Source organism: Drosophila teissieri, chromosome 2R (genome assembly GCF_016746235.2).
Source record: "Drosophila teissieri strain GT53w chromosome 2R, Prin_Dtei_1.1, whole genome shotgun sequence".
Taxonomy (NCBI): domain Eukaryota; kingdom Metazoa; phylum Arthropoda; class Insecta; order Diptera; family Drosophilidae; genus Drosophila; species Drosophila teissieri.
The window spans coordinates 4,188,487-4,204,103 of NC_053030.1; the positions used below are offsets into that span (position 1 = coordinate 4,188,487).

Here is a 15,617-nt window from a genome sequence, read left to right on the forward strand (position 1 = left end):
CTTCTATTCTATTAGTGTGACCTTTCAACCGTCAATCTGTGCGATGTGCCATTCACAGCGACTAGTCGAGAGGTACTGATTGGACAATTTCTTAACCAAAGCAAACTGTAAACGGTTTTCTTCGCTTATAAAGCCATTTACACATCTTCTTCCTGGAGATTTTGTCATCCTCCGAGTGCCCAGTGTCCGTCCCCATGTGAAAGAGCCCAGAGGATTAGAGAACAGCCGATAAACCGGGCGAAAATCGAGGAGAAAGCAGGCGGTACTTACACCGAAAAGGGGGAGGAGGTGGCTCCTCTGAAGAAATCGAATCCAATCGAGAGCTTAAGTACTTGACAGCGAAATGGAATGTCTGTGAAGGACTTGGCAGATGCAAAGGAAAGTGGCACTAGCATCCTCCGGACTGGGACAGGGATTGGATTTGAGAGCCGCGGCGCGGTGTAAATGCGTGCGGCCGTTGGCCTGATGCTGTCGCACGGTGCTGGTGGCATGGAGCCAGCGATGTCACGCCCGGACTACGAGCAGAGCGCCCTGCACCACAGCTGCCTGCTGGTGCTGCTACGCGGCGTGGGGCCATCGCGCGCTCGGGTCCTTCAGCGGGCGTTCGAGAAAGTGCGACGTGTCAATCACATACGGGTCAATGGTGTGTGCTGCTCATGCTTTCTTGCTATATGTTTGGTAACACATCATTATATTCGCCTTACAGACTCCTCGGGCCATCCCCGCTTCATTTGGATCCGCTTCGTTCACGATCATCCCGTGGAGCACAACGATTGGGGCGACTTTCAGACCCATCGCCGTCTGTTGGGACTTATCACCATTGGCAAATTCGATAGTCAAACCGAGCTCAATGAGCTGTGCCGTCAGCACGAGTCCCTGAAAGTTCGCTACGGGTCTACGCTGTACGAGTCCCGCGCCATTTTCTTTGGACCCGATGAGCAGCCACTGGAAACCATTGGGGAGGTTATGGGACCACCGACAGCTGGGGGACGACGGCTCCAAGATGAGTTCACAACGCCATCGAACTTCAAAGCGCAGGCCTTCTTCTATCGCGAACAGGATTCGTGTGCCGATCTCGAAGCTCGAATTGGCGACTTTGCCAGCGCGTTGTTTTGGGTCCTAGAATCACGGCGGTTAGAGCGATCTCGCGAAAAGGCTGACAAGGTAAGCCTGTTGCTGGCACCCTTTGAAAAACGGGACTTTGTGGGCCTAGACATGGAGTCGAGGAACAATAGGAAAAGGTGCGTAGGTCGTGTGATGAAGAACCTGGCAGATCTTTCGCTGCAAGCCGGCCTGGTTGACGACGCCTTGAGTTTGTACCACAATGCGAATGAAACCTTAAGGTCGGTGGGTGATTCTCTGTGGGTTGGGGCAACCGAGGAGGGTCTGTGTGCCGCTTCCGCAATGCTCTTGTATCCCCAAATGCGAGAAACCGAGACACTGCACAGAAACTCGTCGCTTCAGGAGGCTGGTGAGTGCCTGAAACATAATTAGATATGCCTTATTCCTCATCCTTTTTCAGGCACCTCCCCTTTAAAAAACACACCCGATAAGTGGCGTGCTAGCGACGCCACCAAGAAGGTTAGCGCCAGTGACGCCACCGCCAACAATGTAGATTCCTGCCAGCCACAGCAGCGCGTAACCTCGAACTCATCTTCCTGCTCTTCCGTGTCTTCCCTGGTAACAACGGCCACCAATTCCTCCGCCTCGGACACGCCAACAACATCGTCTTCTTCCACTTCGACGATATCGGTAACACCGGTACCAGGACATCAAAGAAACGGTGATCTACCGGGTAACATCCTTAAGGCGGAGGAGATCACCAATTACTATCGGAAGGCCATCATTAACTACAGCAAGTACAGACACGCAGCCACCATAGAGACGGAGGCGGCACTGAAGGCCTCGCGGATTTGCATCGAGCAGAATCGTCCCCTGGATGTGGCCATGTTTCTGCAGAATATACTGTACATCAACCTTAGCATGAGCGAAGCCGAGAGAGTAAAGAGATTCGAGGTTATTACGGATCTGTACCAGCAGATCGGATACCAAAGGAAGGCGGCATTTTTTCAAAGACTCGCTGCACTCAAGCACGTTCAGCAGGGCAGCCAAGCGCCGGACTGGAATCAAAGTTACCGCCTCATGTTAGGCAGCTTTACGGGGTACCGGCTTTGTCTCGATCCGTTGGAAGTAATAGAAAACGCAGCCGGCTGGCCGGCGTTGCAAATCGATCTGGTCCAGACCCTCATAACGGCTGCCAGGCGTTTGGGACACTCTGCTTTGGCCACACGGCACATGACCTTTTTACTGCAGACTCAATGGGATAACATGTCGCCCACGGAGCAAAGCGAGATGGCTGTGCAACTGCAGGTAAGTTGACCAAATAATATGGGTAATTATTTAAAATCGGTAAACTTTTTAAAGAATTTAAGCGCTCAGTGTGAGGGCTCACCTGTTCCCTTAGTGCTGGACAATGGCACTGTGATACCACCCGCCAATCTCACGGATCTACCCTACTGCCTCGATCTTCAAGTTAAAGATTTGCCCGCTCATTTACGACCGCAAAGAATAAAAGTGGCCAAAGCGGATAGTGGGCCATTTCTATTTACTCCCATACACTTTAATTCTGTCGACAGAAGGGACCAGAAAAAGGATAAAAATAAAATAGGTAAGATCCAGGTCAAATCTCTGCATAACAATATTTGATTAATATCCATATTAGCTTTCCAGTGGGTGCAAAATGATCTTAGTGAAGTGACTGTGCGCCTGCGGAATCCGCTGCCCTTTGAGCTGGCCGTCACGGACATGAGATTGCTGACAAATGGCGTGGTGTTTGAGTCTTTGCCTCAGTCTCTTGTCCTCCAGCCACATGTGCCCACGTATGTGGCGCTACATGGAACGCCAATTGAGACGGGGCAACTAGATCTGCAGGGCTACAGCACGCACACGCTCGGTGTAAAGTCAAACTGTCGCCTGAAGCACATGCGTGGACGCAGCTTTCCGCCCAACTACGTGGTTGACGTTATCCCCGCCCTTCCTAGAATATCCGTGAAAACTTCGCTACCACAGACAGCGACGTTTAGCAACATGAACAGTGCGGATATCGTGGTGACCTCTGCCAGCTTGACGCTGTACAACGGAGAATCCTCCAGCTGCACAATAACTATTACTAATGAGAGTGCCACGCTCCCACTGGAGCACATAGAGTTTAGCATCAACTCAAATGTAGAGCAGGAACTGCAGCAAAAGATCTTCCGAATAGATGAAGAAGCCATCAAGGTAGGATTTAAGATCTTACAGTGAGTAAATGTCTATTCGACACCTTTGTTTGCAGGCCAATTTGCCAGTGCCTCCCCAAGGCACCATTGAAATTATAGTGGATGTTTATGCTGAAGCGGACTTCGTCTGTCCTCAACCACCTGCTTCATTGCATTCCGGCGCTGCTCCTGGGGACTACGGTGTGGCGTCACTAACGCACTACTCGAGCGTGTCCACCTCTGGGCATGCCAGCTTACCCTCGATAGTCGGTTCTCCACATCATCGTCGAAATGAGCCAAAGAATTCCAGTTTCCGATCGACCATTTCAGGCGGTCCACCTTCGCTGGCTGCCTTAAGCCTGCAGCCTGGCGGTGGGGCAGGAGTAGGACCTTCCAGCCTTGGGTCACAATATAACCAGCACATAGAGGCGCAAGTGAGATTTAAGTACTCAGGCGGAGAGGCTTTGACGGCGGGCTACTGCCGCCAATGTGCGGTGTCCTTTAATCTAGAACTGTTGCCTAGCGCACAGATTACAAGCTGGGATGTGCTTCCCGCAGAGGTGTAAGTGTAATCTTCTTGATTTTCAAAGCAAGTATTCTGAGTATTGTCTATAACATATACAGAGCCTCCCAATTTTACCTGGTACTTGACATCTCCAACCTAACCGCTCAAGAAATGTCGCTCAACTATACGGACACCAAGAATATACTCATCGAGGCTAAAGAGAGCTGCCGGGTGCCAATACCCGTGGATCGGTGCTCTCTGGAGAAAGTGGTGGCTGCTCGGGCTGCCGAGGTAGCTGAGAATCTGGAAAGGGGTATGCTAATTTTCAGATAATATGAACTTATTAACTATTAGCATTTATCTTTTAACTAGAACTCTGCTTTCGGACGCAGCTGCTGTCTTTTAACGATGCTTTGAGTAAGCTCTGCTCAATTCACATAGCTGAAAGGGTGAAAATAAATTGGCTGCTAACGGGGACGGACATTCAGGGAATCGCCTCACTGCGAGGAATAGTTCTTTCCCAGTCTATGGTGGATTTGACAGCTGTGTCGCCTTTGGAGTGGGGTAAGTTCTTCGGAGTCTTCTTTGCGGACTTTGTAATGATAATTGTATTACACCTGCAGCTATCAGCTTTCAAGACACGCTCGTGCAGCCGCACAATGAGATTGTGTGTACTGTGGGCCAGCGGTCGCTGCTAAGCATCCAGCTGGCAAATCAATCCCTGCAACCACTTAGAAATTTGGTGCTGAGCATAAAGTTCTATCAAGATTATCTGAACGGAATGGAAAATTACAATTTAGAGACACGCGTGGCCATTTCAGGACCAAATAGGTGAGAATTAAAAAAAAAATTTAAACAAAACAGTTAAATATTTAAACAATATCAACCCACTTAGAATTGCAATACCACTACTGGAGAAACACGAGCAGAAACAGCACACTTGCTCTGTGATATTCTTTACCCCCGGACGTTTCAAAGCCAGCATCGAATGTACCAGCAATCCGCAGAAGCAGTCGGAGCAGTCGGCGTCACTGCTAGCCCGCTCCTGTCCGGCAGAAACGGAGACTGTCGTCCAATCGGTCATGTTCTCCTCCAGCTACGATGAGCAGCAGGCGCATGTGTGGAAATTAATTCCGCCCATCGAGGTGACCGTCGTGGAGCAGTGAAATGTTACCTGTCGCTAGTTTAATTCGTTATAATGTTTGTGTATGTATTGCGTATACACCCCCAACTAATCCCCTTCTCTTGTTAAAATATTTGATTCCCAGGCTCTGTTATATCTGTAAACATGAAAAGCAATTGTTTGTAAAGAATTCTTACCTAGATACAACATCTAACGCATAACACTGTATATAATTAAGCTGAAACACAAAGTAATTCTATATCCTAAGCAAAATATAGAAAATGGCCATAACATAAATCGTAGAACCTATAGTCCATGCCTGTAAAAGATATACATAATTAAGCAAGCGTTACGCTATTTATATAGATAGCAAATGTTCCACTCACTGGAAGCCACACCAAGCATTATAAATTTTGATAACAAGCTCGTGTTTACAAAATATTTTTATACAATTACCGGGGCAATACACATGTATCATTATTAACTACATATTAAGATTGTTGCTAAAGAAATTATGCCAATGAAATGTGTGAACTGTAACTGTAGTGTAAAAGCAATAAACTCTATTGACGAAACATGGTATTTTGGTCAGCCGAGTCTTCGTATCTCGTCCATGGTGAATCCATTGCGGTTGAGCATTATGCAGAAGAGCACGTAGACATAGTAGCTTCCCGGGATAAAGGTCAGTGCCCCGATAATGCCCAACGCCCACACCCGATCCGAGCGCTCCCGACTCGTATCCGTCACCCAGTTTAGGGTAGCGAAGGCGATACAAATCTGAAAACAAAGACATCGGATCAGAAGTCCGAAACGACAATGAAAGTAAGTGTGGGCACCAGCAATTACTACTCACAATGCCACCGATGAAAAGCAATAGTATGATAACGATGGTTTTCCAGGGCACTGGACCTCGGATCGCCGGTTCCGTCCACTGTTCATTAACGAATCCATCGGTCTCGCATTGGGACTCCACCACCTTGATGTATTCTCCAGAGCTTGCTGGCGATGAACTCGGCCCCCCCGCATTTAGGCGATGCCGAGACTCTGATTTGGAGGGCTCCATACTTGGTTTTAATCTACTTGTCGATCTTGACCAGATGCCAATTTCACACTAAACAAACATTTTGCGGAGAGTCAATGTTATCAGAAAAAACAGCTGATGAGACTGCCAACCTGGGAAAATCCAGCAAACACAGTGGAGGCTAAATAAAACCAAACACATATCGTGATAAACACCAACTTCTTAAGAACTTTGATATTTAATTTTGACTAAAGTCTTGTATGCCTAACCAAATTAGAGCATACTTGAATGAATTTGGATTTTCAATTTTTCACCGCACCAGTAATTTTGAAAATATTTAAAAGCACAACATTATTTAGCTATCCTTGATGGTTGTCACACGTTCGTTTTCGGCATCCATATCGAACCCGTCGTGGTCCAGCTGGCTGGGAATAAATCCAGAGATCCAGGTCCATCTCATTCGCCTGCCCAAGAAGGTCTTAAAGTTCCGGCGCAGTTTTCGGTCAAAAGGAAAGTTTTGAATTTTAAAATCATAGCAAATATAGCCACGGGACCACTGATCATAAGCCACATAAGCAGCTACGCATACACCGATCCAAAGCATGACGAATACCAGAGTAAACACCACCTCGTATCTATCAGGCAACTTAAAATAAATTATCCTGATAATAAGAGAGTTCAAATGGATATTTTTAAATTTTGAGGTGCTCGGCGCGAGATCAGTCAGCATAGAGAGCTGGTATCTGCCCCCATGAAGCACATAAATAAATATTGATGATGATGTCAAAGAAATCACGCAGCTTAGAAAAAAGTAGATGAGGAAATAAAAGAAGTATCTATAGTTCTCATGGCCGATGCAACATCCCGTAAAGAAACAGTGATGATCTCGCTTCAGCACACAAACACCACACTTCCTGCAGTGACGTGATTGGGATGGAGCCAGGATCCCACACTTGTCGCACTTGTGCCAGTCCTCTCGGTGCTCTCCCTGCTCCAATTGATTCTTCATTAGCTTGGGATCGATGCTAGGGTCCACCAGGATGCACATGACATAGTTTGACATCACATTCGAAAAGAGGAACACTCCCAGCAGCACCTGAAATACGTAACCAGGTGACCCGTAATCCGACAACTCCGGCAGTATAATCTCCATCAGAACATAGTATATGGCGGGCAAGCCACATAAAATGAATACCATAAGAAATTGCTCCAACTTCTTTTTTGGCCTGATGTTCTTCAGCGTTCGAAACCTCATTGTAACAAAAGTATTTTGATAAAATCCTAAAAACTTTATTGCAGAGTGCTAACTGGTTTGGAAATAGTATGAATGTGATTTTGAATAAGTTATTCTAGCCTACACGATTTATTAATGTTTTTCCGCTTTGCTTTACCATTGGAAGCCCAGATATATTATTATTATTATTCGATTTTAAAAACAACGTTGTGTCACAACAAAATATCCCGAAATTTGGTGTTTAAAGATTAATTGTAAAGATTTAACTCAAAGATCAATAATGCAGATTAATTATGTTATTGTATTTTTTCTGGTAAACTCTTTTTTTCAATTCTTCTTAAGCTTATTTATAGGCCAGTCAAAGCCTTGCAACACATGAAGTATGCGTCATTGTCCTTTTGAAAGGCAAAGCTGCTCGCGACTTTCAGTTTCTCAGCACTTTGCTTGACGATTGGCCTCAAAAGGCAAAGGTAGCCACCAATATAATGTAATTGGTCCACTATAGCACTGGACATAAAGCCCCAAAACAACTTCCTTCGTTTAGCTTATTCCAGTCCTGATATCCGGGTTTCCTGTGAAAGTTACAAATTAAAGAACTCTTGTAGTATTTTGTAACATAAAAGCACGCAAGCGACCAGAATATTTAAAATCAGATCTACTATCAAGGGAATCAGTCACAGGCATCAGTTGTCCCCATCTAACGACTTCATCACACAAAACGCAATTAATTGATACCTATCATTATACTTACAACTGTGGAACTCCTTCTTTTGTGGGTTTCAGTCAGAGATATCCGGATTTTCTGAAGTACTGAAAAATATAAGAGGTATTTGAGTATTTTGTAACATAAAAGCACGCAAGCGACCAGTTTATTTAAAATCAGATCTACTATCAAGGGAATCAGTCACAGGCATCAGTTGTCCCCATCTAACGACTTCATCACACAAAACGCAATTAATTTATACCAATCATTATACTTACAACTGTGGAACTCCTTCTTTTGTGGGTTTCAGTCAGAGATATCCGGTTTTTCTGGAGTACTGAAAAATATAAGAGTTATTGGAGTATTTTGTAACATAATTGCACCCAAGCGAAAAATTTATTTAAAATCAGATCTACTATCAAGGGAATCAGTCACAGGCATCAGTTGTCCCCATCTAACGACTTCATCACACAAAACGCAATTAATTGATACCTATCATTATACTTACAACTGTGGAACTCCTTCTTTTGTGGGTTTCAGTCAGAGATATCCGGATTTTCTGAAGTACTGAAAAATATAAGAGGTATTTGAGTATTTTGTAACATAAAAGCACGCAAGCGACCAGTTTATTTAAAATCAGATCTACTATCAAGGGAATCAGTCACAGGCATCAGTTGTCCCCATCTAACGACTTCATCACACAAAACGCAATTAATTTATACCAATCATTATACTTACAACTGTGGAACTCCTTCTTTTGTGGGTTTCAGTCAGAGATATCCGGATTTTCTGAAGTACTGAAAAATATAAGAGTTATTGAGTATTTTGTAACATAAAGCACCCAAGCGAAATTTATTTAAAATCAGATCTACTATCAAGGGAATCAGTCACAGGCATCAGTTGTCCCCATCTAACGACTTCATCACACAAAACGCAATTAATTATACCATCATTATACTTACAACTGTGGAACTCCTTCTTTTGTGGGTTTCAGTCAGAGATATCCGGATTTTCTGAAGTACTGAAAAATATAAGAGTTATTGGAGTATTTTGTAACATAAAAGCACGCAAGCGATTAGTTTATTTAAAATCAGATCTACTATCAAGGGAATCAGTCACAGGCATCAGTTGTCCCCATCTAACGACTTCATCACACAAAACGCAATTAATTGATACCTATCATTATACTTACAACTGTGGAACTCCTTCTTTTGTGGGTTTCAGTCAGAGATATCCGGATTTTCTGAAGTACTGAAAAATATAAGAGGTATTTGAGTATTTTGTAACATAAAAGCACGCAAGCGACCAGTTTATTTAAAATCAGATCTACTATCAAGGGAATCAGTCACAGGCATCAGTTGTCCCCATCTAACGACTTCATCACACAAAACGCAATTAATTTATACCAATCATTATACTTACAACTGTGGAACTCCTTTTTTTGTGGGTTTCAGTCAGAGATATCCGGGTTTTCTGGAGTAAGGAAAAATAAAAGAGTTATTGGAGTATTTTGTAACATACCAATATACTAAAAATATATTTTAAATCAGATCTACTATCAAGATGAATCAGGCACAGGCATTAGTTGTCCCCATCTAACAATCATAATTGTGAAGATTTTTTTTTGCTTACCGCATTACCTTTTTTTTACCCGTTAGTCCCCGAAAGTCTCAAGGTGGGACTCTTTGGGTCAGAGCTGCCACGCTGCCAAAGGCAATTCGTCATTTTCGTGATCCGTCAATCTTTCAGTTACTTTCAGTTACTATATAACTTTCAGCTATTAAACATATTCTTTTCTATTGCAATATTCCTGTGTTTTCTTTTGGCCATCGTCGTAACTTTAGTTTATATTTCTTGAACTGTGCAACACGTGGTGTGCCTCTCGGCTGACACTAAACTGTGACTGCTTCACCACCGTGACAAGAGGCGACGAACAAGAAAATACTGGAATGGAAATATTCTGGATTTTTCGGTGAGTTTTGAGTGGTGCTCCGTTTTTTAGATTAATTTGAACCAGTCGACGTTTTTTAAGTTTTTATTATATAAATAGATATTGCGATTTGGACGCTGCTACGGACACATAACTTGCTTAAAACATTTACAACTTTCGCATCCTGAATGGCCAACAAATTAAATTGCTTATTACATATAATTTACATGGCAGTCAGTGACCTTTCATGTGACTATCTGAATCAACAAAACTAATCTCACTCGATACAAGGCTGTCATAACTCAAAAATAGGGAATTTTGGGGAAAACATTTTAATGGGGTTATTCTAAGATAAAAATTATTATCAAGCCTTTATCCTTTTACCAAATATGATTATTCTGAGCAAACAGATCGTAAAAATTACCAACATTTTAAAAATCGTTGGCTCCATAAAGTTGGTCAATGCCTTGTTTTGTCAAATATTATCGAGCAGGAACAAGATGAGTATATCATGCCTGATTCTCTTTTTATGGTTGTTTACGATGCCCTTACAAAGTATTATCATTTTGGGTTCCGACAGTCCTGCATTAAGTGAGCTATCTGTATACTAATTGGGTCGCAGCCGACTCATGGGTCCTCTGTGGATGTGGTTGCGTCTTGCGCTAGTTGCTCCTGCTCTAGCTCCTGCTGCTGAGCTAATCGCAGACGCTTTTTGGCCTGGATGTCGGCCAAAGTTTGTTCGATGGAGCGCACATCCTTCTTGTTCTTGCTGGGCACGAATCCGTAGCTTTGGTTGGTCTCCGTCTTACGAGCCGCCTGCAATGCGGCCGACTCCCCGATGAGGTGTGCATACTTGGCCTTGTAGTTGGTTGTGGGCTTAACTTCGGCAGAGTCCTGATCCGCGGCTGCGGATGTGGACGAGGCGGAACTTGCTGCTTCGGATGCGGAGGCTTCTTTGTCACTTTGCTCCTGCGCCAATCGTTCTCGCCGTCGCTCCGCGTACTCATTGGCTATCTCTTCGTTCCAGCCATCACCGTTCCGACGGGCCGTGACCTCATCTTCGCCAGGAGCGTGCTCCTTTTTGTACACAACCGAATGTCGGTCCACATCCTCGCGCCCAAAGCTCATGGCAATGAATCCACCATTTTCGGCTACTTCGTGGATGACCGAGCGATGCACCTTATCCAGCGGCTGGAACTCAATGCATCGCCTGTCGTCCTTGGCGAATCGTCCCATCCGTTCGTCCACATACTTTCGGAATCGGAGGAGCTCCTCCTTCTGTTTGTTCTGCATCCGCTCCATCATTTCGCGCTGTTTCTTGATCAGCGACTTCTGTTGCTCGTTGTTGGCAGGCGGTGCATCCATGGCGTTGAGTATTGAGTCTAGCAGATCCATTTTTCCGCCGTGTTTTCCTCGCTTGATGTTGAGCAATTGGCGGATGTGCGCCTGCGATGGCATCAAAAGAAATGCGAGGGAATCTCAGTTAATCGAGCGGTTCGCTATTCGTGGCCGTATAGTTAGGGACTTACCACTCTCTGGCGTTTATTATTAGCCCGTTGAGATATTCGATTGCCGTTGATTTGCTTGTTTTAGGAGGGTTTAATGTAATTATAATTATATTGACAACCGGTGCTTGTGCACCAAATAAATTCTGAGAAAAATACTGAAACTAGGGCAGGCCAACTTGGTCGCAATTGCTGTAGTTCGGTATTTTCAAATTGCTTAACAGCTGTTTACACTCGACGGCCGACTTAAAACCCAAACTCTTTAAAGATTTAAAAAGAAATGTTCAAAATATTTTGCTTAAGTCATGTAATAAAAGCTAAGACGAATTTTTTATTATAATTTTAATTTGTTTTAAGCATGTAAAGAATAAGCTTGTAAAATGTACCACGTATATGTGAATAACGTTTCATAAGAAGAAATTAAAATTGTCTTAATTTTAATTGGACTTGCTTGTCCTATGTGAATGAAAAAAACTAGATTGGCAAAACATTATAAAAACTTTCCTTGCAGGTCAGTGTTAATAAGTTAAGAAAACGTTTTGGCAGGTCCGTTGAAACTTTTTTGTATTTGAAATATATTTTCCGCGTTAAATCAGCATAAATACCGTTTGAAATCGGGAACACGTGGTAAAATGGATGCACAAAGGTTTACATTGGTCCATTGGTTCCGTAAAGGACTCCGGGTTCACGACAACCCCGCATTATCCCAAATTTTTTCCGCCGCTAACGCTGCCCCAGGAAAATACTTTGTCCGCCCGATTTTCATCCTGGATCCAGGAATCCTCGATTGGATGCAAGTGGGCGCCAATCGATGGCGATTCCTGCAGCAAACACTGGAGGACTTGGATAACCAGCTTAGGAAACTTAATTCCCGTCTGTTTGTGGTGCGCGGGAAGCCCGCGGAAGTTTTTCCCCGTATTTTCAAGAGTTGGCGCGTGGAAATTCTGTCTTTTGAGACAGATATCGAGCCGTACTCCATGTCGCGAGATGCTGCCGTGCAGAAGTTGGCCAAGACAGAGAGTGTCAAAGTGGAAACTCACTGCTCCCACACTATTTTCAATCCGGAATTGGTTATAGCGAAGAATCTTGGCAAGGCTCCAATTACGTATCAAAAGTTCCTGGGCATTGTGGAGCAACTAAAATTACCCAAAGTTTTAGGGTCTCCTGAAAAGCTAAAAAATATAACTTCACCACCTAAAGATGAAGTGGAGCAAGAGGACTTGGCGGCCTATGATTGTCCCACGATGGAGCAATTAGTAAAACGACCGGAGGAACTCGGACCTAATAAGTTTCCGGGAGGTAAGGATATAATTAAAATCTTGATCCTAACTATAAGAATGTGGAATTCGTTTTGGTAAAACAGGTGAAACAGAGGCCTTGCGCCGCATGGAGGATTCCCTAAAAGATGAGATCTGGGTTGCCCGCTTTGAGAAGCCTAACACGGCACCCAACTCGCTGGAGCCTAGCACTACCGTACTGAGTCCTTACCTCAAGTTTGGATGCCTTAGTGCCCGACTGTTTAATCAAAAGCTCACGGAGATAATCAAGCGCCAGCCGAAGCACTCGCAGCCGCCCGTTTCGCTCATTGGACAACTCATGTGGAGGGAATTTTACTATACAGTGGCGGCTGCGGAACCCAATTTCGATCGCATGTTGGGCAATGTATACTGCATGCAGATTCCGTGGCAGGAGCATCCTGATCACTTGGAGGCCTGGACTCACGGACGCACCGGATATCCTTTTATCGACGCCATTATGCGTCAGCTGCGCCAGGAGGGTTGGATCCATCATCTGGCCCGGCATGCGGTTGCATGTTTCTTAACGCGCGGAGACCTCTGGATCAGCTGGGAGGAGGGACAGCGGGTGTTTGAGCAGCTATTGCTGGATCAGGACTGGGCATTAAACGCTGGCAATTGGATGTGGCTATCTGCGTCCGCCTTTTTTCACCAGTACTTTCGCGTCTACAGTCCGGTGGCATTTGGCAAGAAGACGGATCCCCAAGGGCACTATATAAGGAAGTATGTACCGGAACTCTCAAAATATCCATCTGGCTGCATTTATGAGCCCTGGAAGGCTTCGCTCGCGGATCAGCGGGCATACGGATGCGTCCTAGGCACGGATTATCCTCACCGGATTGTTAAACACGAAGTGGTGCACAAGGATAACATTAAGAGAATGGGCGCCGCCTACAAAGTGAACCGGGAGGTGCGCACGGGCAAGCAGGAGGAGTCGTCTTTCGAGGAGAAATCAGAATCCTCCACTTCAGGCAAGCGGAAGGTGCGAAGGGTAGCCGGAAATGCCCCCAAGCGAAAACGTTAAAACTTAAATTTTTTCGCTACCTTATGTGAGAGGTAGCGAGATCTACGGAATGTGTTAATATGAATTTTAGCTTGAATAATTGTTTAATGTACTATTTTAAATATAAGTCTATTAACTTCTTGATTGTTACTTCTTATTGAATACATTGTATTTGGTATTGGAATGCTCAAGTTGTCGATAGGTATAATGCAAATAATATGACTAATGAATATTTTACACACTTCTATCAATAAAGCTATTAATATGAGAATGAGGAATTTATTTATATTATAATGAAAAACAAGAGAGAACTCTATAGTCGAGTTCCCCGACTATCTGATACCCGGTACCCAGCTAGTGGAAGTCCGAAGGAGAAATTTCAGCACTAACAGTATTTGGCGGTTTGTGGGCGTTAGATTGGGCGTGGCAAAAACATTTTTGAAAAATCGATAGAAATATCAAAAAAATGAAAAAATATCAACGTATTTTTTTTTTAAGTGTGGGCGTGGCAGTTTTGAGCGGCTTGTGTACGTTAGTACGTTAGAGTGGGCGTGGCAAACTGAACCGACAATCGCGCGCTGCGTCTATGTCTCTGGTGTCTGCTTGCTAGATCTCAACTTTCTAGCTTTTATGGTTCCTGAGACCTCGACGTTCATACGGACGGACGTACAGACGGACATGGCCAGATTTATATGGTCGGAAACGCTTCCTTCTGCCTGTTACATACTTTTCAACGAATCTATTATAGCCTTTTACTCTACGAGTATCGGGTATAATAAGGAAACACATTAGCCTTGCTTTTAACTTCCTTTACAATCGAGATTTGTCAGTTGTCGAGCTAAGCTGTAAATTTTAGTCTTATCTAAAATTTCGGCAACTTAAGACCTTCCAATTTTTGTTTGTAAATAACTACATTTTTTTAAAATTTAACTTTACGGTTTATGGTGTGATAGGTAGTTAGTTTCCGAACTCGTTACACCGACAAAAACCATGTTTCGCAATTTGTCGATGCTGAGGAACCAGTTGGCGCTGCACCGAACGCTTGTGGCCCGCTTGACCTCGCGCTCGAAAATGTCCACCGGTGTTACGTGCCTCACCATTGACCGTCCGCGAAACATCGATGGCGTTACCGTAATAGATATCAACATAAATGATATGGCCAAGAATGACGTGGAGTTCAATCGCAATTTCGTCAACTCGCTGACATTGATGGACCGTCCCCATTTCCAAGAGGTGACTAACACGGTGGGAACGGATGCAGTTGAGTCGCCACCAGCAGGAAATCTGATTCCTGGAGATACCGTGGAGATCCTGCCTACTGGCGCACCAAGCTCCGTCATAGGCGTGGATGGCAACCCCATTGTCCCCATCGAGATTGATGGCTGGAACCAGGACGAGGAGGATCCCACCGTGCAGAAGAACGACAAGACCGTGGACATTGGCAACGATGACGAGTACAAGGCAGAGATGGCGCTGCGGGTGCCAGAGGTCAGGGAAGCTCAAACCGAGTACAAGGGCATCAAGGTGAAGCTGCCAGAAACGGCCAACCAGGATTTGGGCACTTATCGCTTCCGCCGCGATTCAAAGGATCTACAGGAGGTCGGCGACGACACGCGTCTGGTTCGATTTGACAAATAGAGGAAACGGGTTGACTAGACCTTCCAAAATTCGTTTGGATCTTCTGGCCGACTTACGCTTGTAAATTTTTCAATTTTGTAGTGAGGTCGAGCATTGTAACTGGAATGATAGCCTTGATTGGGTTCGGTAGTAGCCAGCACTAGCATTGATGTAATAAAACTTAAATATGTATTCAGTTAATGGAAGAAAAGGTTGTATATACCATACACCCCTCAGTTTATAGTTGTTCTGAAATAAAGTAATTTGTGAATTTCTCTGCTTCATAAATTTGAGAACTGAAGTCTCGCATTTTGCTTCGTCTAGATGGAAATGCGAACATATGGACCCATATCAGCATTGATGATTATGATGCGGATATGGCCACTAAGAACTGTCAGTTGGAAACCGGTCACGCTTTCATGAA

The 15,617-nt window shown here is 44.4% G+C and overlaps 6 protein-coding genes and 8 non-coding genes across 15 annotated transcripts; 3 read left to right on the forward strand and 11 right to left on the reverse strand.

Annotated features, from left to right (window-relative positions):
• Positions 1-57: 57 nt before the first annotated feature.
• LOC122615332 (protein brunelleschi) lies at positions 58-5,467 on the forward strand. Of its 2 annotated transcripts, XM_043790376.1 has the most exons (11): positions 58-72; positions 134-643; positions 707-1,471; positions 1,523-2,370; positions 2,425-2,668; positions 2,723-3,279; positions 3,335-3,819; positions 3,882-4,075; positions 4,135-4,326; positions 4,386-4,593; positions 4,658-5,467. In XM_043790376.1, exons 2-11 carry the CDS (start codon positions 445-447, stop codon positions 4,926-4,928), a joined length of 3,963 nt encoding a protein of 1,320 aa, XP_043646311.1. In that variant the 5' UTR covers positions 58-72; positions 134-444; the 3' UTR covers positions 4,929-5,467. The 2 variants fall into 2 exon arrangements, with proteins under 2 accessions (XP_043646311.1, XP_043646312.1); XM_043790377.1 differs by lacking the exons at positions 58-72; positions 3,882-4,075; positions 4,135-4,326; positions 4,386-4,593; positions 4,658-5,467 and having other exon boundaries at positions 81-643; positions 3,335-3,523; positions 3,588-3,765.
• Positions 5,311-6,202, reverse strand: LOC122615336. The gene is made up of 3 exons (XM_043790380.1): positions 6,059-6,202; positions 5,739-5,996; positions 5,311-5,662 (listed from the first exon to the last, which is right to left on the reverse strand). Exons 2-3 carry the CDS (start codon positions 5,946-5,948, stop codon positions 5,474-5,476), a joined length of 399 nt encoding a protein of 132 aa, XP_043646315.1. The 5' UTR covers positions 5,949-5,996; positions 6,059-6,202; the 3' UTR covers positions 5,311-5,473.
• Positions 6,126-7,268, reverse strand: LOC122615333 (probable palmitoyltransferase ZDHHC24). Its single transcript, XM_043790378.1, has one exon. The coding sequence runs from the start codon at positions 7,159-7,161 to the stop codon at positions 6,262-6,264; it is 900 nt and encodes a 299-aa protein (XP_043646313.1). The 5' UTR covers positions 7,162-7,268; the 3' UTR covers positions 6,126-6,261.
• Positions 7,269-7,785: 517 nt separating this feature from the next.
• Positions 7,786-7,859, reverse strand: LOC122615398. Its single transcript, XR_006325847.1, has one exon. It is a non-coding gene; the product is annotated as a small nucleolar RNA Me28S-Cm2645 (small nucleolar RNA).
• Positions 7,860-8,015: 156 nt separating this feature from the next.
• LOC122615399 lies at positions 8,016-8,089 on the reverse strand. Its single transcript, XR_006325848.1, has one exon. It is a non-coding gene; the product is annotated as a small nucleolar RNA Me28S-Cm2645 (small nucleolar RNA).
• Positions 8,090-8,245: 156 nt separating this feature from the next.
• Positions 8,246-8,319, reverse strand: LOC122615400. Its single transcript, XR_006325849.1, has one exon. It is a non-coding gene; the product is annotated as a small nucleolar RNA Me28S-Cm2645 (small nucleolar RNA).
• A 156-nt stretch (positions 8,320-8,475) lies between these two features.
• LOC122615401 lies at positions 8,476-8,549 on the reverse strand. The gene has a single exon (XR_006325850.1). It is a non-coding gene; the product is annotated as a small nucleolar RNA Me28S-Cm2645 (small nucleolar RNA).
• A 152-nt stretch (positions 8,550-8,701) lies between these two features.
• LOC122615402 lies at positions 8,702-8,775 on the reverse strand. Its single transcript, XR_006325851.1, has one exon. It is a non-coding gene; the product is annotated as a small nucleolar RNA Me28S-Cm2645 (small nucleolar RNA).
• A 154-nt stretch (positions 8,776-8,929) lies between these two features.
• LOC122615338 lies at positions 8,930-9,003 on the reverse strand. The gene has a single exon (XR_006325791.1). It is a non-coding gene; the product is annotated as a small nucleolar RNA Me28S-Cm2645 (small nucleolar RNA).
• Positions 9,004-9,159: 156 nt separating this feature from the next.
• LOC122615339 lies at positions 9,160-9,233 on the reverse strand. The gene has a single exon (XR_006325792.1). It is a non-coding gene; the product is annotated as a small nucleolar RNA Me28S-Cm2645 (small nucleolar RNA).
• Positions 9,234-9,385: 152 nt separating this feature from the next.
• On the reverse strand, positions 9,386-9,455 carry LOC122615340. Its single transcript, XR_006325793.1, has one exon. It is a non-coding gene; the product is annotated as a small nucleolar RNA Me28S-Cm2645 (small nucleolar RNA).
• Positions 9,456-9,863: 408 nt separating this feature from the next.
• LOC122615334 (sperm-associated antigen 7) lies at positions 9,864-11,455 on the reverse strand. The gene is made up of 2 exons (XM_043790379.1): positions 11,303-11,455; positions 9,864-11,219 (listed from the first exon to the last, which is right to left on the reverse strand). The coding sequence occupies exon 2, from the start codon at positions 11,166-11,168 to the stop codon at positions 10,401-10,403; it is 768 nt and encodes a 255-aa protein (XP_043646314.1). The 5' UTR covers positions 11,169-11,219; positions 11,303-11,455; the 3' UTR covers positions 9,864-10,400.
• Positions 11,456-11,792: 337 nt separating this feature from the next.
• On the forward strand, positions 11,793-13,837 carry LOC122612402 (cryptochrome-1). The gene is made up of 2 exons (XM_043785988.1): positions 11,793-12,577; positions 12,642-13,837. The coding sequence occupies exons 1-2, from the start codon at positions 11,911-11,913 to the stop codon at positions 13,595-13,597; spliced, it is 1,623 nt and encodes a 540-aa protein (XP_043641923.1). The 5' UTR covers positions 11,793-11,910; the 3' UTR covers positions 13,598-13,837.
• A 589-nt stretch (positions 13,838-14,426) lies between these two features.
• On the forward strand, positions 14,427-15,481 carry LOC122614631. Its single transcript, XM_043789251.1, has one exon. It carries the CDS (start codon positions 14,567-14,569, stop codon positions 15,212-15,214), a length of 648 nt encoding a protein of 215 aa, XP_043645186.1. The 5' UTR covers positions 14,427-14,566; the 3' UTR covers positions 15,215-15,481.
• The last annotated feature ends 136 nt before the right edge of the window (positions 15,482-15,617 follow it).